The sequence below is a fragment of the Strix uralensis genome, chromosome 1, assembly GCF_047716275.1.
Source record: "Strix uralensis isolate ZFMK-TIS-50842 chromosome 1, bStrUra1, whole genome shotgun sequence".
NCBI classification, from domain to species: Eukaryota; Metazoa; Chordata; class Aves; order Strigiformes; family Strigidae; genus Strix; species Strix uralensis.
Window position 1 is genome coordinate 58,466,822 of NC_133972.1, and position 22,913 is coordinate 58,489,734.

General features: G+C 38.5%; 1 protein-coding gene across 5 annotated transcripts in view; it reads right to left on the minus strand.

The window, feature by feature from the left end:
• Positions 1–20,880, minus strand: part of PFKP (phosphofructokinase, platelet) — a 49,457-nt gene extending 28,577 nt beyond the window's left edge. For 2 of the 5 annotated variants that reach the window (XM_074868033.1, XM_074868057.1), the window contains exons 1-4: positions 20,461–20,880; positions 11,583–11,656; positions 4,654–4,731; positions 2,195–2,384 (exon numbers count right to left, since the gene is read on the minus strand). In XM_074868033.1, coding sequence (XP_074724134.1) covers positions 2,195–2,384; positions 4,654–4,731; positions 11,583–11,656; positions 20,461–20,545 — 427 coding nt within the window. In that variant the 5' untranslated portion in view covers positions 20,546–20,880. Of the gene's footprint in view, positions 1–2,194; positions 2,385–4,653; positions 4,732–8,220; positions 8,339–11,582; positions 11,657–20,460 lie in introns of those variants that run through there. The other 3 variants (XR_012628882.1, XM_074868023.1, XM_074868043.1) reach the window with 3 other exon arrangements.
• Positions 20,881–22,913: the final 2,033 nt, after the last annotated feature.

Below are 22,913 nucleotides of genomic sequence, written 5' to 3' on the forward strand. Positions count from 1 at the left end.
AAATTGTAGTCTCAGTGTATGACATGGAATGAAGAAGCAAAAGGATGCAAACTGGATGTGATTACGGGCATATGTGAACAATCAAAAGCCAGCATTAAACTTTTGAAGACTTATCTTCTGCAACACTGAAAGGCTCTGATTTCATGATTAATAAGCAAATAGAATAGAAAAGCTCCTATTCTAAGTCTTAGTCTGTGTCTCCCAAGACATTAGTGAAAATACTGAATCATCCAAGAGTTCTAAAGGATCTCAAGGATGAAATACCTTAGCTGCTTAAGTGCTTAAAATTACCTTAATATCTGTGGATGGGATGGTAGTAAATAAAATGCCAAATTTTTAATATTGGATTCAAGAACTATGTATCAGGGTGTTTAATGTCTATACTAGAGAAAACAGTAGAAACCATAATGAAAAATATAACTAATGTTCATAAAGATAAATACAGCATTCTGAAGAAGAATCAAAATGTTTTCTGTGAATGTATACCATGCATTACAAACCTTTTCTAGAGTTCCAAAGGTGACTTAATAATCACATGAATAAGGGATATCTGGTTGACATATTCTACTTAGATTTCCAAAAAGTCATCGACAAGGTCTGTCGCCAAAGGATTTTGAGGAAACTAAGTAGGCACAGCATAAGAGAGAAGTCTTTTGCATAGAATAAATAATGTGAAACAGAGAGTAAAAAATAAGAAACAAAGGGCAGTAGTAAATGCAAGTTCTTGTATCTGAGAAAGGTAACCAATGAAGTTCTACAGGGATCTGTGCTGTTCAACATACTCAGCAGTAACCTAGAAAAGGGAATAAGCAGTAAGGTGCCAAAATTTACTGACCAAACTGAATTATTTGGGTTCTAAAGGTATGGAGAAGAAATGAAGACGACTAGCAAGACACAGTGAGCAGTAAAGTATCAGATGGAATTCATTGTAGATAAATGTCAACTAATACACATGAAAAATGTACCCTAACATCACAAACAAAATAATGCTATTTTCAGCATAATAATATAATAATGCTGTTTTCATTAATAAATCAGCTTCAATGCTCAATAGCGGTCAAAAAAAAAATCAAAATATTAGAAAATATTAGGAAAAGAATAGAGAACAAAACAAAGATCATTATACTACTGTGTAGATCCATGGTTTGCCCTCATCTTGAATACTGGGTGCAGTTGTGGTCTTCCCCACCTCAAAAAGGACATGGTAGAACTGGAAAAGGTTCAGAGAAGCGCAACAAAGATGATCAAAGGTATAGAACTTACATATAAGGAACAACTAAGCAAACTAGGACTCTTCCATCTAGAAAAAGAGATGATGAAGGGAAAATAAGACAGCTGTAAAATCTCAAGTGGCATGCAGAGAAGAAGCAGGATTGATTATTCACTGTTTGTTCTAACACAAAAATTATAGGACATCAAATGATACTAGAAGGCAGCAGGATCAAAATAAACAGAAGATTCTTCACAGTCTTCATTCAGTGAAGCTGTAGAACTCCTTGCTACACCATGTTTTCATCAAAAAATCTGTATACTTTCAAGGAGACTGTATACACTCATGGAAGAGAAATTAATTAAGGACTGCTAACAGCATCTGGTTCAGCAAGTCCTGAAGACAGAAATGGATGGAACCTATCAGTATTTACGTTTTATGAATAACATATAGCATCAACACAGCATTATTTAGGGTTGTTCTGTTCTTTTACTCTTCCCTGTACATTCTCTTGGATGCTATCAAAGACACCTACTGGGCTAGATGCACTTTTAGCAACAGCCACTTAATGTTTTGATCTTAAACAAATAGTGACATATATGCAGGAAAGCATCATAATATAATAACAACGAAGTGTGTAGCTTGTTGTAGGAGAGGAATTATGGATATGAGGGCAAAGGGCTTTTCAAGCAGAAGGTTCAAAGCTCAGACCCTGAAAATGACTCATAATGGGGGGAAAAAAGCCACATAGACTGTTGCCCAGTAAGTATTTGGCCTTTTTGAACTTTTATGTTATATAAGAGAGGATGTACAGAAATGAAAAACTATTACTTTGTGAAGAACCGTGTACTCTCCTAGAATATATACATTTGATTTTTAAACTTAAGAAATATCCTCTGGATATAGTTTGTGTATGTATAGTTAGGGTACATAACTTGCCTGGAGACTGGACTAGAAGTCTAGAGGGTCTAAACGCAAACTTACCTTTCTGTGCCAGTTCTTCTAGAAGTCCACTCCATTCTTCACGGAACAGATTGGCGCCAGTTAAGCTGCCATCTCCTCCAATCACGCAAAGATTAGTGATTCCTCTCTGAACCAAGTTGTAGGCTGCCTGCAGGCGGCCCCCCCGGGTACGAAAGGATTTGCAGCGTGCGCTACCAATAACTGTACCTCCCTAGAAAAAGTGCAACAGTTTTAATTTATAATCCAGTATTTTACTACATATTTTTTTAATGGATTAATGAATGGTTATTTTGTAGCATAACCTCCATCTTTAATTTTACAGTAAGTAAAAACTAATGAAAACCAAAGAATTATCAAACGTGGGAAATTATGTTCTCAAAAGCGGATACACACACCAGGGAAAAAGGAAAAAACACTCAAAATGACTGATAAAGAGCTACTCTTCAAGGAAAATGTTAAATGATTTGGGATTAATTTCAGTAGCAATCCAATAAATTATGTGGTTGTTACTTATATGTGATGACAGTAGTAAAAGTGATACTACTACTAAGTAGTTAAGTATTTAGATGAATTTGCTTCAAAGCACGTCATTTTTTTCTGCTAATATCATGAAATATATAAACAATAACAGAAAAGCTCAAAATTATCATTTATTGTCATTCCACAGAATTATGGAAAGAATTGCATCCACGTCTAGTGCCTTAAGATCAAACTAATGCACAATTTTGTTTTATTAATCACCTGCTGCATTTATTAATATGATTTAAAGAACTTCCTCCAGAAATCAAAGTTATTATTTTCAAAAAAGACTGAAGCACCCTGTCACTGAAAATTGCTGGCCATCTTGCTGAAAACAAGTTATTTACACACCTTCTGTATTTACGTTGTTCAGTCACTCAAGAAAAGTCTAATTTTTGCCTTATTTATTATCACAGTAAAAAGTAAAATTAATTAAGACTGCAAAAACATTTTTTTTCCTGCAAACAAATCCCGAGGTGATTACCTCACTTTTGCATAAATGTTTCCTTCACTTTAACTTATAAGTCAGTCGTGCCAACCTAAATTTGAGCTTCAAATCTGTAGAGGCTGTACTTTGCCTTATCAATAGGTGTGTCAGCTCTCAAGCCAGTCCTAGGCACTATTTTACCATCTACGCTGCAATACACAACAGTTGCTAGTGGAAGAAAAAAAAAAAGTGGAGTAGAAACAGTTCAGCTTTCTCCACAGACAAAAAAGTAGAAGCGTACACATGGAGATGTTCTGAAAAGAACAATTGGGACTAAAACCCATATCTAAACTAGATATTTTCATACTTCAAAAAGCATAGTTGTAAGTGGAAAAGAGACTATGTATTTGAAACAATGTACTACCACTTGTTCTGATTAAACAGAAGTATACATTAGGCTGAAAAAACTGTTATCAAAACAACTAAATGTACTCTTTAAGATGCATCCTCTAGCCATCAAGCTCAGAAAGGTGTTTTTCTTATAGTATGTATGCCTACATCCTGCTCCTGCATATGCTCATGTGGTTTGGCCATGACATTTCAAATTTTCTCTTAATCATAAGATGTGTCTGGATGATGATCTTAGTCATATGGTGTAGTTTTAGGTAGCCCTGCGAGGAGCAGGGAGTTGGACTCAATCCTTATGGGACCCTTCCAACTGGAGATACTCTATGATTAAGGATTCTATGAGATAGACAGGGGATTAAAAAAACAACCAAAAAATGAAACGTATGTGGACAAAAAAATCTCACTGTATTCCACGGTGTTTAAAAAAAAAAAAAAATCTATTTTTCTCTCTGCTAACTGCTTTATGTTTATTATATTAGCTTTACAGAAAGCTCCAAAGAAACCCACGCTTCACCTGGAGGTAGTTTTCAGAAAGCTTGGCAAGCAGTAAGGCCTCTTCGCCAAACATAGCATCTGCTCTGGAAGAGGTAACAACATTACCATGCTGAGGAAAAGTGCAAGGAGATCCAAATGGCCATCTTGCAGAACGTAACATAAACGTACAGACAAAGTTACTGGTATTATCTGAGCTCTGGAGAACTATACTGTAATTACACGCATTACTATAATTCTAAATCCACTTACACAGAAAGCCAACAGGGTTTCGTAAGATAAGACTTGCCTTACAAAACACAGCTGTTTCATATTTTGGCCCTATAATGAATTTTTTATTAAATATAGGTTTGTCAATATGGCTTTAGGAGGCTAATGCATGTAATGTTGAAAATCTAGGACAAATGTTTTCAAGATTATTTCTGTGCACCAAGTACAAGACCACACAAAGATCTTTAGAGAGTGTCAAACATCCATACTGTAGAAATCAGGTTCTGCTAACAGTGGTATGTACTGGACACTCAGTCATCACATAATTCAAATCCATAATTACAGTGGTTGCGTGGATCTAGAATTTTGGCTCTTTGTTTAAAGAGAGAGGGTTTGGGTCCCACTCCCACCCCCTAACACTTACCACTTGCAGGATACTTGAAACGCTTTCCCATGAAACTTCTACAATATTATCACCTCCATCAACCATTCCCTGGTAACCCTGAAAGAAAAAAAGTATTTCAGAAGTCTGATCTGAAAAATTATGCAACATTTCCACTGCAGTAATACTCACCTTTTTTATTTTAATGCAACTTTAAGTAATTAAAAACACTCAATAAAAAAATCCTCAATTTAAATGAAACAACATTCAAGCAGCTATCACATTAGGGGGAAAAAAAGTAAAACAAACCCTATTCCTAAAAGATCAGTTCCAAATACAACTTCAAGATAGAGTAATACTTTACACATATTACACAGCTCAAACTAAAATGGGAATGTATTTCTCCTTTCTTAGGAATAAATACTCAGTTATTTTTGAAAAACTATAAAAACAGAAGAACTTTGAAAAGCATTATAAAATGTGCCTCCTTAAAACAAAATCTCAGCCTGAGGTCATGATCTTAGAAAAAAAATCTACCTTTGTAACACTTTGTACACTTTTTCCCCGAAGGTAGGCATAACAAAATAAATAGCAACAACCAAAAATTTTTCATAAACAAGGAAGAAATCAGGTTACATAACCTTCATTCTTTTTTGGAGGCAGTTACAAAATAAATAGATGAAAGAAATTTAGTAGAAAAAAATACAATTTTTAGTGATGCATTTAAGAAATCCTTAATACCTTAACTCAAATGGTCTTCAGAAACCAATGCATGCTTTAATAGGGAAAGAATTATACTCAGCTGAAAGAAGGAAAACTATCTAGTCAGCACATGAAGGGTTTTGTTATGCCTGGTGCTATTAACTGAATAAATATTAGCAGAAAGATAGTGACAATTACAGATTCTTTTCCATTAGGTGATACTGTGAACACTGATTAAAAAAAAAAAAAAAAAATATACAGCAAAGTTCTAACCTGGAAAACCTAACTGATACAGACACCAGAATAAAACCGGAGTTACCATTCAAATTTTGACGTTGGTATAAATCTAAATGGAAAAAAACCCACTATGGGTTAAAGAACATAAACAAAAAAACACTAAACAAAAATAAACATGACAATGTTTATGTCTCCATTTTTAGATTATGTGCAGATATGGATAATTATGCTGAGGAACAATTAATTAACCTTTCTTCTGTATGCAGTTCTTGCAAGACTGTACATATTTAGTCTTAGGGTTCTCTATAACAAATCAAGTGGAACTGGAAATAGAAGGGAGTTTAGAAGACAGCAGAACTGACATTATAAACTGGAGACACTTACTTTGTCACAATCCAGAGTGTATGGAGATTTTTATCCAATAAGCAGTAAGTTGGAAATGTACTAAGCCTACACTGGCATAAAAAGCCATATATATTATATGAATACTATATTATACTTGGAGTCCCTCACTAGCATGATAGAATAAGAATATAAAGAGAACATGGACTCAGCAAAAGTACAAGTTACCCAAATTAAGCTTTCTAGGATTCTAGTACAGATTCCAATGGGAAAACATAAAAGCTTCTGCTCAGTGAGACTTGACTAACAAATTTACATATAAGATGATCGAGTGATAGTAAAGAAACAGATAGATGGAAAACAACCTATGTCTCTAATTTTTGTCATTCAACAGATCTTTTCAATGTTTTGTACACTCTCAAGATGACTTTGATATGTAACTAATATATACACATGTTGTCTTGTATACTAATGTATACACATAATGACTTGAAGCTAAGACATTATTTGCACGATTCCTTCAAAATTAGAGCAAGTTGGAAAAGAAATAATGCTTAATCTACATATCTTTAAAAAATCTACATATCAACTAACAAAATCTACATATAAACTAAATCTGCATATCTAACAAAAACCTAACAAAAAATTCTAAAATCTACGAATTTACACATCAACTTAAAAAAAAAAAAAAAAAAAATCTTTCTCAGATGAAGTGCAAAGATCTTCAGACAGAAACATTCCAGTGGATCCAACTGAGGTTGATGAAGGCTAATAAATTACTAAGTTAATTTATCACACATTTGCTGGTTTGTTGTTTTGTTTTGTTTTTTTAAAAGCAAAGAATCTGATGTTCCTTATATCACTCAGTAATGGACTGAAAGCTTTTTCTAACAGTGTTCATATCAGCAACTACAATAGCACAAAGATTCATAAGCAATAAATCCTGAAATAATAGCCTGATGTTACATGTTTACTCAGTTTGTAACACTGACTATAGTAAGCTGCACTACAAGCTGACAAAGAAATATACACATGTATTTGCTCCAATCATTCACCTTCCATTTTTACTTGAGAGGAAAAATAAAGTGCATCCAAGTAAGTATTACATACAGTAAATATATACATAATTCTATACACATCATGAGAGTCATGGATGAAAATTCCCAATTTTATTAACAAATCTAAAACACAGGAAAAAGCAAATGGATAAACTACTATTTGAAACTGTCTCTGTGAAAACTGAAACAACTTATAGCTAAGGATGAGTTATGACTGACTCCTGCACCACCCATCTTTAAAGCAGAAAGAACTCATGCATTCTGCTCAGGAGTCCACATCGGTTCTACATTCTCTGTGTAGACAAGTGAGAACGGGGGCCATATTAACAATTCCTCCCACTACAAGGTAAGGACAAGGAGCTTTTGGAACAGGCCTGATCCATTTTAACTGTCACACCTTCTCCTAACTCAGTTCTGCTTGCAAGTAGTGTAGCCAGAATTTCCATGCTGTTCTTCCATACCATTGAGATACAAAAAGCATAGCATTAAAACAGCTTTCTAGAAAAGCTATAGGGAAAAAAAAAAAATATTACTAGTTATAATTGAAGCATTAATAATGATCATGATTTCTATTTATCATTTTAGTTATTTAAACACTGATGCTAACTTGGGGACTGGACAATCCATTGTGAAGGTGGAATTTAACTTGAAATATTTTACCAAATAGTTCCAACACTGTTACAATTGTCTGGTTACTGAAAATTACTGGCAGATGTGAATATAGACCTTAATAAAAGGAGGGTGGGAACCTGTCAATTTACTGGTTGTTTTTTGGGTTTTGTTTTGTTTTTTTTTTTAATCTTGGATTCTAAAAATAGCTTGGGTACTAAGATACCAAAACTATGGGGCAAGAATGGAAAAAAGTAAACTGTCAAAAATACACCAAGCACTATACTTGAAGATCGAGCCTATTTTATGCTTATTCCTTCCTCTACCCAAAATCTGAATATTCAACGATGAACAAGAGGAAATCTCTGTGTGTCTCATGTTCACAGGGTGTACATACATATACACTGTAACTCCCGGAGAGACTGGCAAAGACAGAAAACCTTGCTTCCAGCCTTAACTCTATAAACAAAAGCTTTTGAAAAAGAACAATCCATCTTCTGATATGTTACATGTGAGACATTTGGGGCTTTAACAGTTAAAGTTTACTTACTGAACTTTTTTAGCTATTGCTTGACAACGTAAAATACTAGCATCACTGAGTGCACAAACCACCACATAAAAGACATGAAGTTTTCCTCACAGAAATCCGTGACTGCCGTACCATTGCATTTCCAATGCTGGCCTCTTGAGAAAAAGACTCTTAATCAAGATGAAGAATCTAAAAGTTCCATAGCTTAGTAGTAAGAGCACGCATCCACTGGGAACTATGTGCTTCAATCCTGGAAAAAGGGCAGGTTATTTGTATAAATATTTAAGACCTCAGTTTCTAAAATGAATTGCCATAAATGAGAGGCATCACTTTTTCTTCTCAATTAAAAAGAAAAGAAAAAAAAAAACAAAACAAAATCAACTTAAATCACTTCTGATTAGTGAAAAAATTTAAACTAGCCTCCTAGAGCAGTCTGGTACTTTTACATGTACTTCCATCTCCTAGATTTTCAACAGCATGAGTGAAATAAGTCCACGGGTATTCAAATTTTAATTCAGATGGGGTAGATTTGAGGAATAACATGATGTTAATAATGTGATGACTACAAACTGTTTATATACTAAAATGAAATACTGAAAGATGTTAACATGAATAAAATATGAAACTAGGGCAACTGTATAGTGTAAGCATTGTTTCCATGAATTAATAGCAAAATTTTCAAATGTGCTAATTTCAATGAATTAAGATACAAGGGGTTTTAAAAATTTTTTAGCTATAAAACTACAGGTTTTATATAAACTATATAAATTATATATAAATATAATAAATTATAGGGTTTTATATAAATTATTTTATAGTTTTAATTTTTACATGAGGTGTTTGGGTTTTTTTTCCTTTTGGGAGTCCAAGTAGGTCCAAACAGCCCATGAACTCAAACATCTGTTTCTTTCTTTGGGCTTTGGTAAACTCAACTTAAAAAAGGCTAGAAAATTACTTATATCTAGTTCATTGTCAATTTTTATTTATTTATCTTGGTAATCACTCTCTCATCACAAAATGAAGCAAAATGGAGTTAGGAAACAAAAGGAAAGTAAAGTTATTGTTTTACTTATAATATGGAGCTAGTTTTGGCCACAACTGTACAAGACAGATAGTTTTACAGTGCAAAAAAATCTCTTATGACAGAGAAAGTTACAGGAGAAAAATAGTGTACGACAACTAGAGCAAAGTAGGCTTGAAAAGGCTGAAACATTTACCTCCATTTTTGATTCCAAATAAGAAAATATTTTTCACCTTTTGGATTTGCCACTTCAGGTTTCTTCTTCACTTTTTCAGAGCAGCTTCAGTACAAGTATCACTTTACCTTGACATACGTGTGTCTATGTAAGATGCCTACTCAAAATGTAGGCTAAAAACATACTATTCTCATTGCTTAACACACTTCAGTCTGCATTTGATAAACTGTAATTTAGAAGGGCCTTATTAAAAGTATTAAATAACTTCAAGTATATACAAAAATACATCTCCTCTGTATACACCATGCAAAGGCTTACAATAGGGATTATTAGTGACAAGTCCTACCCTAAGATTTTTATCTTCCACTACACTTGTCACCTGAATCTGTTTCCTATTTCAAAGTGCTGAAATTGAATAGTTGTTTAATTTCAAAGCTTGCAACAGTGTTTCTCTGAAGTACTTTTATATTCATTGTGAAAGAAAACTGACTTCATATTTTAATTAACACGGAGTCAGAGAGGAAAAAAGCTCATCATTCAGTACTTCCTGAAACATAGAAATGAATGGACTAATCTAGAAGAAAATATCTCTTTCAGAGATATTACCCATACTTACAGTGAAATGTGTATTTTTCTCCCAGACTATGCTGTTACAGTGAAAATAGAATGACAGTGTATAATGGAAACTCGAATATTAACTTGATATTTACGATTGGTTTTCATTCAGAAATATTTGTGACTTCACATTGGCAAACTCTGGCAATTATCTGAGGAACATAAATACGGCAATTTTGCTAAATTCAGAAAAACAGAAATATCCAAATTTCTCTGGAAATTTATCATTGAATACACTCTGTGATACAAAATAGTTTTTAAAAGGTGACAGAAGTAAACACACTGTAAGATGAACTACAAAGATGGTAATTCTTAAATTAAACAGAATTAAAAAAAAAAAAAAAAAAAATCAATCCAAGTTCTGGCTTTTAAAGACAGCCAAAAAAACCTCCTGATTTCCACAAAAGTATCTGACCCATTTCAGCAAGCCGGCAAAACAGCTGAACACTGGAGGAATTCTAGAGATTGGCCATGTAATTAGCACACACTAAGTATTCAGAGCTACTTGCTATAATGCTGTAGTATAAAAGAATTCTGGAGCACAGTGCTCTGCTTATTTGCATTTCAATATGCTTTGCAACTCTTTAGTAAATGAATTATAGGAAAGAAAATGGATAAATAGCTACCTTTTAAAGCTAAGTTGTATATTTTACATGCGCAAAACTAAAACCAAAGTACTTTCCTAGCACTTCTATGAATTCTAGTACTCCGTATTTTTATATTAAACACTAAAATTAGATTTTGCTAGGAATATTGCTGACTAAATTTTGCCCCATATCAAATGTTTATTATGATTTGTAATCACCTCAAACATCTAAGGAGTTGTACAGGAATTCCAGTGTGAACAGAATGACTTCTTGCTAAATATATTTACTGTATTCTTTTTTAAACTGCAAATTTTATAAAAACTGAAAGTGTCCTTCAGATGGAAGTCTAACTATAGCTTAGTCTTCCAGTAATTTGCATTAAACTTGTCTCATCATTTTTTCATATCAAATAATTGTTACAGAAGTTAAAACTGTTAAAAGTTAAAATCTCCATGCACATGCAGTCATAAGCTTCAACCACAAAATTCTGATGTCTGGACACGCTAGTGATGGTGCAGGATTTTTAGTGGAGTCTTTTTTTATTTGTTGGTTGGAACTTTTTCGGCTACAGTTTTCTACTTAGAAGACAGGAACAATGGCACCAGCCTGACAGCATTCTTGACCAAAAACAAGTTGTGTAATCTGTGAAATGAGGGTGATACCACATCCTTATCATACCCTAGGAAAAGGGAATGGGGGAAAGTCAAAGGGTTAATAATTAGTAGTTTAACTAGGTTTAGGAAAGTATTTATAAAGTACAATATTTGGGGCCAAACATGTAACAAGAAGTACAAAAATACAGAGCTTACAGCTGGGTGACAACCCTCTCTGGTTTTCTCAGTATCTTCAAGCTTCTGATGGCTAGTAGCACATGAAAAATTCCATATATTTAAAAAAATACTTTTAAATTAAATAGTTTTAGCATATACCTTGTAAAAAATATTTTTTACATACACAAAAAAAAAAAGTTGATATGACGAAAAGGAATGACATCTACAACATTTTTTAATTTATACTATTCACTCTCCATGAGGTTTCCACAAAAACTCAAGTATAGTTAGAAGACAAATACAGAATGAATAAAACAAAAACTAACCTCATAAACAAAATACACTTTGGCTTTTACATAGATTCCCATGCGTACTACTGCGCGCACAGCAGCATTCATACCTGGGAAGAAAAAGCAAAGTCACTTGTTATAGGTTATCCAATATTTTTTTGTATACTACAAAAAAAAGAAACATTAATTCATTCTTAAAAAACCCCCAGTGATGATATCTATTAAAACCGAAATTTGCTTAATGACAGCGCAATCAGCCCATGAATATGAAGGGTGCAAAACTATTTGCTTTGTTCCAGTAATTATGTGGATGCCAGTATGTGCATTAATCAGAGATTAAATTGCTGCTGATTGTAAAACAGTGTTGTAAAAGAAACAGCTACTAAACCAGAAACAGAAAGTAAATTCATTTCATAATAATTAGTTCTCTATCTGAAATGTAAAACATTCAGCCAGTTAAATTTTACTGTCTTCAAAGGAGAAATTATATTGTAACAGTTCTTTTTCCTGAGCTTTCCAAAGTAACACAGGTGTATACACAGTATTTTGTGGGGAGCACAACCACAGCTCCTGACATTTGACAGATTCCCACTTAAAAAGATAGAAGTAGCAGTAAATTAACACAAAAAATGCTGCATGGACTCATTTGACAGAGAAATGCCTAAATGCCCCTTTGTTTCCCAGAACTGCAAGCTCACATTGGAATTCTCTGCTCACAGACATCTTACAAATTATACTAATGTAAAATCTTCCATTTAAATCCAATGGTCAAACACTTAACCTCGCAAGCAACAGAGAGACTTCCACTGGGTCCCCTCACATGGGCCAAATGAATTTCTGTCATAACCCATCCCTTCAGATACTGTATTACCTTACTCATTATTCAGGAAGTTCCCAAAAGTAATAAGCTAATTGCTTCCATGCCACTTAAACAGACACAAGAGATTATGCAAAGCATGAAGAAAGAAGAAGTAGTTAGGCTACACTGAAAGAAACAGCCTCCGCATATCAGTTGAAAAGGATGCCAGCAACGTGACAATCCAAAATATTGGGCACCAATTCTCCAAATCTGTTGCACTTAATATCGAAACAGCAAAGTAGTAGGTCAGCTCCGCTGTTTTACATAGGGGTTAAGTGTTCACCTGTTGGGAGATATAAGAAGTCGGTAACTAGACTGTATAAACTTACAACATACTAAACTATAAAGATCTATTCCTACTATATATATATATATTTATATATATATATTTGAAAAAAATACTGAGCTATAAAAGCTCACCTGTCTGAATAAAGAATGAGACTGGGGTTTTCTCAAAGATTTATTACTTAGGAACATATCAGAAAGTCCCTGAAGTTGCCCAATGCAAAACAAAAAATTAAGTTTGCCAAAAATCAAAAGTTGCTTTGTTGTTTGTATAGATGTCACTTAGCCTCAAGATTAAAATAAGAGTAACAGTGTTTTCACATCAATGCTGTATTAGGAAATAACAGCAAGAATTCTCTCAGCCAGAGTCAGCCTTGTGGCAGAGCTGGAAAAAGTTCTCAAATGCCAAGACAGCTAAAAGCACAGCTTTGGACGATGAACTGGGTGTTGCCAAAGAAAAGCAGAGAATCTCAACTGACAGGCTTTACTGAAAAGAAAGTTAGCATGCTAAGTCTCAGACCAAAACAGATCTGCTACACAGAACAAAGTTATCTCCTCAGTGAAACAGTTTTCAGAACAAAATGAATATCCCCACCACTCTCACACACAATGTCCCCTGGAAAGCAAAGACAAAGACCTTTAACTTTATAAAACTGATGGTTCTTCACAGCACTGCCATTTCCCTCAAATCGGGAAGACATAAGCACAAACTACTTCTTTCAAAGACTACAGTTTGCTTCTATTATGCACAACACACATTGTGTGGGGGGGCTTTTTTTGTTGTTGGTTGGTAGGGAGGTTTTTCAGTAGTTTGGGTTTTGGGTTTTTGTGTGGGTTTTTTTTTGGGGGGGGGGAGGGGGGAGTGGTGGTGTCACTGTTTTTTCAGGTTTGTTTGTGGAACGTCTTTTATAGAGAGAAAACCAACTTTTTCTGTTATCCATTTGGCTGCAGAATTCTAGAAGAGCAGCTAAAAGGTTCATTTCCTGAAGTGAAAAAGTTCATCCTCATCAGGTGAGGACTAGTCAGAACTGCCCTTTTAAGAACCTTCTGTTCTTGAGGTTCAACTTTGTCACCTCTCCTGTTTGGCACCTGAGAAGGAACACTAAGACTGCTTCAGGTATCTAGTATATGTTCAGTTGTAAAGACTCTGGTGTCTCATTCAGCAGTAGTCTCTGTATTCCAAGTACCTAACTAAAATAAAGAAAAAGCATCTGTGATCCAATCAGGCTAAAGCAGAATTTTGTCATCAAAAATAAATATTTAATAAAATAGGAAGACATTAAATATAAACATTCACATGTCTACCAAAGATACATGCTTGTCTTTTATCTGTTTCTTGCTCACATTTCTGCTTTACTGGTCATGTATCCTAGCTTTTTATCTTTAGCTTGCACCTCTCTTAATCAGTGTATTTTAAACGAGGGTAGTTACCCTGTTCTCATTACAAATTCTCCAGATCTGCCATGCCTTTGTTACATATAAATTAGCCTACTAATGTTGATTTGGCTTAACATTCACACTTCTTCTAAAACAGAGTAAGATAGAAACATTTATTTCTCAAAGTGACATATCCATTAATTCCTTCCATGTGAATGTATATATATATACATAGCCATATACTTTCTTAGTGAACACTTTCCAGTTTCCATGGGTCTTACATGAAAAATTAGTAAAATTCGTAATTTACCTGCTGAAAGAAAGGGCAAAAGCCCAGGAAAAAACTCCACAAATTACAGACAGAAAATATCTTCTCAGTACCACCACTGTAACTTTGTAAGTTTATACAATATAGATTTTTTATTATTTGGTGATGTGTATTTTATCTCTTTACACAGAAAAAGGACTTGGGTGTCTATTAGCAAGCTCCTGAAGAAGTGGCTTACATTTCAGAAGGACTGAAGGACTGAGGACTGAAGGATGTTATAATTTGATATCTACAAAAATAAAGTTAAAATATTGAAGCTTCAGACTTTTACATGTTGGCTATCTAAATCTGAATACACTGCTTGCAGTGATTCAAGTATGTAAATACAGAGAATTTCATGGAGTCTCTGTAGAACTTGTCTAACAAAATGTTGCTGTATTTGATTATTTGTGGAGTCTTACAATAGTATTTGTGAATTACCATAATAACTATGAAATGTAATTATATGCTTATTACTGAAAGAGAGATTTACCGGGTTAACCATGGATTTAGTCCTGAATAATAAATATAGCCTGATAAACATACAGGATTAGAATAGCAGCTTCAAAAGAAAGCCATGAGTAAAACCAGTATTTTTTTTTCATAACATAAGAACTATTTAAAATCTTTCTGAATTACCGCTTGCTTTTGCATTAAAGCCTTTGACAGAGAAAAAGATTTCTTTTGCTCTTTTGGGCTCAGCAGAGATTAAGTAATCTGCAACTACTTACATGGCTTTACATAATGTCTGAAATTAATTTAAGAGTCAATAATTTACTATCCTTCTTGATACTGTCTATTCAATTGTCTTTGAAAGCAATAGTTTTCATAGCCGGGTTACAAACAGTACTATGGAAATCTTTAAATTATTTTAAAGACACTTCCTTCCCCCAAAAGAGTATTCCTCTACCGTGCCTATGTCCTGTTCCACATACATATGCACTACTGCAACAGAGGAGGTTCTACACTATTTTGTGTTTAAGCCAAGTTTTCCTCACTTCAGTCAGCTACATGGGCCTTTAAATAAACAACCATAATACTAACCATATAAAAGCCAAATCAAAACTATGCAGCCTGGACAAGCATCAAGAAATATTTAAGTACCACCAATGTCAAAGATAAATATTGGCTTTCATGCACACTTAATGACTTAGCACACATGTTTAAGTGCGACCCTGAATAAAGATCCAGACTTAAAAAGACTATATAGCAAAACACAAAAACTAAGGAAAATGTCTAAACATTACCAAACAAAGACTTTGTTCAAGTATGTAAATGGATACATCAGTAACTCCATAAGAGCCTATAATCATCAGAAAGAAAGATGAGAAGCAGTCAAATACAAGAACTTGAACAAATCATTAAGAAAATAATTGGGGTTTGTTCTATTTACTTTTAATTACACAACAGATTTTACTGCATATAATCACAATAACGATTCTCAATACCTGAAGAAAATACTATACAATTTTTCTAAACAGTAACACTGTATTGGGTCAGAACATTCTACTGCACAAATATATACAATAGCATAACACCTAGACTACACACATATCTCCTTCAAAATTTAAAAAACATCTTGAGGCTAGTTGTAATCACAGAATCCACTAATTATAGAAGCAGTTCCTCCAAAATATTAGATGCACTGAAATAGCTACACACAGCAATTAATAACTACATTCCTTAATTTTACTTGCAAATTATATTTATAATATTATCTATATGAACACATATACGTATTTTATATACGTGTCTATACACACACACACTTATTTGCTGGAAAAGGTTTTTCTGGGGGGGTTAGAATTCAAAAGTTCCTTCTGACTATCTTCAAATTACATCAAGTGCTAACAAATAAACTCTGTCATTTGGATGACATAAAAATTGACTGTGGGTTGTTCTGGCTTGGGGTTTGGGGTTTTGGGGGGGCAGGGCAGGGGTTAAGTTTATTTTATTTGTCCAGTGGCAAAATTTATTTTTCCATCATACCAGGACAAGATCAGTACATCTGCACTACCATATTAAATATGTCTTGTGATGTTCCTCGGAAGCCTGTAACGCTTCAAGAGCAGAAATACGTAGATCTTTGCTTCCACAGTCATGGTCTGTGGTATTCCAAAACTCTGGAATCCATGAGACTACAGGGTTCTTTTTAGCTGTTTCTAAGCTCAATATTTGCTGAAGGAGTTGGAGCTTTTTTTATTTGTTCAGTGGCAAGATTTCTTCTTCGAATGTCAGTTACCACGACAAGAGCAGTACATGTACACTACTATATTAAATATGCTTTGAAATGTTGGGAAGCCTGTAATGCTTCAAATGTGGAGAGACGTAGATCTTTACTTCAGCAGTCATGGTCTATGACATTCCAGAGCATTACCACGTAATCTGTAAGTCTCTTCCTTATGCTGTCTTCCACAACACTAAATCTTTGAGTTTATCTCAGAAATAACATGGTCACATTCAAACACAATAATCTTGAGCCAGTGAATTGGGCAGCAGCTCAAAGTAGCCACAAACACATCATTCCCTAGTAATGCACAAACACCTTCTGTCAGAAGCTTTCAGGTGACACTGTTCCTGCTGCTGAGCCGTACCTATCACAGTCCTAGAATAAGCAGTCTGGTTGGAGGTTGTATGAACATAAGTGACCTACGGCAGCCAAAATTGTCTGTGGCAGCCACTGGCAACCTGCATAAAATACAACCAGTGTTCATGACCCGAAGCAGACCATGGCTAGAGTCCCACAAAGCGAAGACAAAAGCGTGACTTAAAACCCTGAGGTCCACCTTCCTGAGCTGCAACCACTACAATTTAGAAATAGTCCAGAAACCGAACTAAGCCATAAATCTCGAGAATCAATTGTCAAAACTTCTTTTGCCTCTCAAGGTGCTTGTGATTATGGTGGAAAGTACTTCTTTTAGTTCACAATTTAACAGCTGGCTATCTAAAGTGATGGACTGCCAAGTTTAGTACTTACATACATTAAGTGTACGAAATAGTGATCTTTTCCCTGTGAAGTAAATCACTGATAAATTCTTTAACTCCACCACAAAAAAATAATAAACCTGTGTTTAAAATATAGTGACTAAACCATAATAGTTCCAATATGACATATACACATTCTGTAGTCTTTAATATTCCACAGGCAGTAAAAAGGAAAAACAAAAAAAGTCCTTGCAAGGAAATACCGCAAATGTGGGGAAGTAATTTAAAACTTAACATATCCTATAAAGGCTTGTGTGATTTACATAATGCTACTTCTAAATTATTAAACAGTACAAAACCAGTAAAGGCATTAACTTCTATTTTAAAATCATTTCAAGCATATTTTGTTCTAGGATAAAATTTACAGCCCAATCTAAATCACAGCACCTATTGATATGAAGTTTATGTGTTTACCACATCACTAATGGGTGTTCTTTCCACTCAATTTCCTGCGAGTTTAGAAATCTCCAGAATATCTGTAATCCAAACTAGTGTCTAACAAATCTAAAAAACCCCACCAGAACAGAAGACTGGAACTCTTTTTTTATATTAGTACTTTTTTGCCTACTTCAGAGTTAACAGTTTTGCCTCACCTACAGTTTGCTTGAACATATATTTTCATACAGCTCTGCAGTAATAGCAGCATATTTCCTTCTGCTTATACTTCACAACTTCATTTCTCTCACACATTTGCCATACAGAGGGCAAATGACCTTGACAGGGCATGACTCATTCTGTCCCTTGTTTAACTCCTAACCTAGCATGCAAACTTGAGGTTGCATATTTTACACATCATCTACCAAGATAGTAAGGGTTATGAACCTCAACTGTGTTGTGTGATTCAGTTGAAACTCAGAAGTTCTAAATTATTTTTTTTCCTTGTTCTTCTAAGTTAGGACAACAATGCTGCCTACAAAACAACTTGGACGGCATCCCGTTTACTTTGTTTGGTCTTTGTGACAATCTCACTCCTCAGACAGCAACTTTTACAGGCTGTTACTTTTTATCCCTCCATGTAAATATGCCACAGTTGCAATCTGCCAGATAATAAAGTCTAGATGTCACCCATGGATTCTGCAAGTCCTTTAAATGCTTTAATTCACATTAAAGTGCAGATTAATACTTTATAAAAAGAGATACATCTGCTGCTGCATTATATAATCTCCAGCCACGCGGAAGCAAGTAGCAGGGCTCAGCCTCTTGCCGAACACGCTACTGCTGCTTGAGGCAATGCCCTGTCACACTTTAAAATTAAAATGGCGATTTGGCGAGCAGACCTTTAAAACAGAGACGCCTTGATTCACAGTCCCTTCTAGAATCATTTAGCAATGGAATCGGTGACACTGAGACCAAACTGTGGATAAAACTTGAACAAGTGTAACCCCACCGAGGGGCAAAAGAGAAGCCGTTTAAAGGCATCAATTTGCTTTTTCTCCGGAACTGCAACATTTTCCTCTCCGACTGGTACCAAATCCCCTCCACCCGTGATTAGAGTTTCAGATAATCCCAGGTAAACCCGGGGGCTCCCCGTTATTCCTGCGGGCGGAGGGAGGGAGGGAGGATGCTTCTCCCAGCCCGGATGACGCAAAGAGGCGGAATCTGCAGCGACTCGCAGCGGATCACGTACACACCGGCGGCGGGGAGGGAGCGCGGAGACACTGGTCCACGCAGGCTACCACCTCGTGGGCGCGCTGGGAGTGCGCGGGGAGGGGAGGGGAAGGGAGGGGAAGAAAAAGGAAGGGAGGCGGCTGCCTGCACCCCCGGGTGCATCGGCCAGAACGCCGCAGCCGCGGGCTGCCTCCCCGCGTAAAAAGCTTTAGACTGTCGAGCCCCCACAGAAAGGAAAGAGGCGCTTTCCCCCACCTCTCTGTTCTCTTCACAAACGCGAGTAGGAGTGCCGTTTCTTCTTTAAGTGAAAGTACTTCCGAGACACTCCCGGCAAAAAAAAATAATCATAATTTAAGGGAAGGAGCGAAAGGCAATCATCACTGAGCCACTCTCCTGGGAAAAGCAGAGCAGGAGTCCTCTCACATAGCATGGAGTATTGCACATTTGAAATCTTAACTAACTGAAACTTCAAACTGTTAATATAGACGAGATTTTCTGGTAGAAAAGGGGAAACAAAAATGGAGGAAAACATGACTTCATGACCAAGTATATTGCGATCAAGCCTCTTTTCTTTCACTTCCCTCTTCATGTCTCCAGGTCTTTTGTTCGCCCTGACTAGGACTCCCTCTACACTTAGGAGCTTTAAGGCGGTGGAACACGTTTCCAGCATACTCCTACGGGGCTAGAGAGTAAACTACCATCTAAGCGCTCTAAATCACGAACAGGAACATAAACGTGTTCCTGGTGCCAAACTGAAGTGAAAAGCAGATGAGGCGAGGGCTGGCAGAGCCCCAGCACGCAGCCAGCCTCCCACCCGCCCTGCGAGGCAGCACGACCTCCTCCCCCGCTCGCATCAGCCACCCGCTCGCCCTCCTCACTCCCCTCTCCCCACCATCTCCCGGGGGCTGAAGACATTTCGGTGGCAAAAGTTACTGGAGCGTTTTTACTCTCCTCCCTGCCAAGGCAGGCTCTGAGGAAATGCAATGAGAAAGGGAGGGGGGAGGAAGGATGAGGGCATGTTTGCAGCTCAGGCGCCCAGGCCCCGCAAAACAGAGTTATCTTTTCAGTGATCTTACTAAGAGAGGCAGCTCAAAGGCCAGCGGGGAAAGAGCGACCCGAGAACCACGGCAATCTCGTGCTCCCCACTCCCGGGGCCCCTCTCTCTCCACCGCCTCCATGTGCCGCGGCCGGCGCGGCCTCCCGTAACCGCCCCTCGGGCGGCCCGTGCTTCCTACTCCCGTCTCGCAGGCGCTGCTACACCCACCGGCTCCTTCCCCAGCCGCCCGCATGGGCGCCCTGCCTGCCTGCCTGCCTGCCGGGGAGGCCCTTCGCCTTCCTGCCTCCCTCATACCATCCCCCGAGGGGTCCCCCCCCCTTCCCCCCCCTTTCTACTGCCCCCGTTCCCCACCGTGCCCGCAGCTCCCCCCCACCCCCCGCCGCCTCTCCCTCATCTTCTGCCTCTCCCCCTCCCCTCCTCCTCCCCGCGTAGCTACCTTGGGCATCGCCGCCGCTGGTCAGCACCCCGATGGCCTTCCCGGTGCCCGAGAGGTTCTCGAAGAACTTCGGCTGGTGATCCATGGCGCTGTGCGGGCGGCACCGGCGGGCGAGACGGAGCGAGGTCGCTGAGGGAGCCCCTGGCCGCGGGGCTCTGCCCGAGGTGTGCGCTCCGCCGGGTCTAACGTCCGGCCTCTGCGGAAAAAGAACCCGAAGAACCCCGGTGTAGGGGCCTATTTACAGGCAGATGTATTTCTTTAGAAAAAAGAAAAACAAACAAACACGAAGGAAGGAGGCGGCTGTATGGAAAAAGCCCGGGAAAAGAAAAAAAAAAAAAGTGGAGAGAGCGGAGGAGAGATGCAGCGCTCACATCGCCACCAACCAGCCGCCCGCTCGCCCGCCCGCTGACAGCCGTAAGCCGCGCGGCCCGGCGCCGCCCCCCAACGCCCCGCCAGCACCGGCGGCGGCTGACGGGCAGGCCAGGCGTCCAATGAGAAGGCGAGCTGCCGCCTCGAGCGGCCGCCGCTGCGGCGGGCGGGGCGGTGCAGTTACGGTCGGAGGGAGCGGGGGGAGGGGTAGTGGCGGGAGCGGGCGGCGGCGAGGGCGGGGCTCCAGGTGGGGGCGGGAGTGCCGGCGGCGCCCTTCCCCCGGCGGCGCCGGAGGTGGGGGCGATGCGGGGAACATGGCTGGCGCCGCGGCTGGGGCTCGCTCATCTTCCCCGCGGCAGCGGCGAGGTCCCCGTCGCCCGTGTGGAGCCGCGGGATCCCGCGCAGCCCCTTCCCCGCCCGCTCTGGGGCGGCCGCCAGGGTCCCGCGCTGTGGGGCTCAGCTCTGCGGGGCGAGTCCGGGCGCGTCCTGTCCCGCGGGGGCCCTGCTGCCGGCCCCGCGGCGGGGCGTGCTCCGGTGGGAGCGCCCACGCGTGTCTGCCGGCGGCCCGAGGGGCAGCCTGCCCGCAGCGTGCCGGGCGCGCGCTGCCCGAGCCTGGTGCGGCGGCTCGGCCGGCCCGCTCGGGCGCGGGGAGACTCGCTCCGGGGAGCGAAGGACAAAGCGCCGGCCGCGGAGGCAGGGCGGGCGGAGACCTGCTGCTGCTGCCGCCGCCGCCCGGCAGGGTCTGTGCCGCAGGGTCTGTCTGTCAGGGAAGCCCAAAGGCCTGTTCGTTGCCCTTTGGCCCCTCTCATGCCCGCTCAGGTGTGTCTTGCTGCTGTGGCATCCGGAAGCCGGAGCAGATGTTCAGGTGCACGTAGGAAAAGGAGGTTACATCCCGTAAGTATTTACAGCTTAGGGACAAAGGCTGAGTCCGGGGGAGCAACAGCAGTAAAGCAGTTGGGAGAAATGACTGGGTAAGAACGCCAGTCTCTCTGCCCTCCCTTCTGTTCTGTTGCGCACCGATGCGTTTTCCTGGGGAATGCCGAGTACTGGTACAGAAGCGCTCCCTTAAACTCGCCGTATTATAACGCCGCGTTGGAGTACAACAGAATCGTTCTGTTGATCATCATAATGTGCGTAGTCACAGAAACAGCTTCCGACCTCGATTTTGTTAATTTAAGCAAATAAAGCTGTATTATCCTGTATATAGTTCTTTTGTGGTACTTAGCATAAGTGAAAGTATTTGCAGAATCAAGGGCTAAGTTATTGCCCAAAGTTATAAAGCAAGTCAGGGAGAGTCAGGAATAGCAGCAAAATGCTGACTCAAGTTTTATATTTTAATTGCTGTAATAATTATTGGTTTTGTTCAACATTTTCATCATATCTTAGACTTAACTCACATTGTAAAAATACACGCTCATCCTGTTAACTTTCACACATACACAGAACTACAGTCATCTGAGTAGTTCAGTCAAAATTACTCATAGATAAATGTTTGAAGAAAACATACCTGAAAATAGATGCCTATACCTAGCATGAGGTCAGCTCACGTTTGCGGATCTACTCAGAGGCTAAAATGAGCGTGTGATTTGACAACGGAGAAGACACATTTCCAAATTGTTTGCATACCATGAACAATAGTGATTCTACTGGGAATTTGCTGTATTCTTTCCTGAATCTGAAGAGAGCTCTGAGTCACAGATTATAATAAAGGTGAACTTTTATTCTAGAAATATATAAACCCCCATAAAGTCACACTCTGTTCAAAGGGTTCTGGTTTGAATTGGAATCACATAGCTTTCTCAGAGAGTAGCTCTGCAAAAGATAAATTAAGGTCTTTGAGTGATCCGGGGCTTCATCCAAGCATGTAAAATCAGTAGGAAGGGCTTTGGCTAATATGAACTATTATGACTACTTTATGATCATGGAGCAATGATAGTTTGTCATCTGAGCAACAATTTGAGGAAGCTTTGCATTGGTTCTGTTTGATTTGGTGCAGATACTTAGCTATCCTTTAGAACTGCCTTACTTTTTTTTTATTCAGTATAGCTAAATCATTCACACTTTGGAAGTAGACTTGTCCCTCT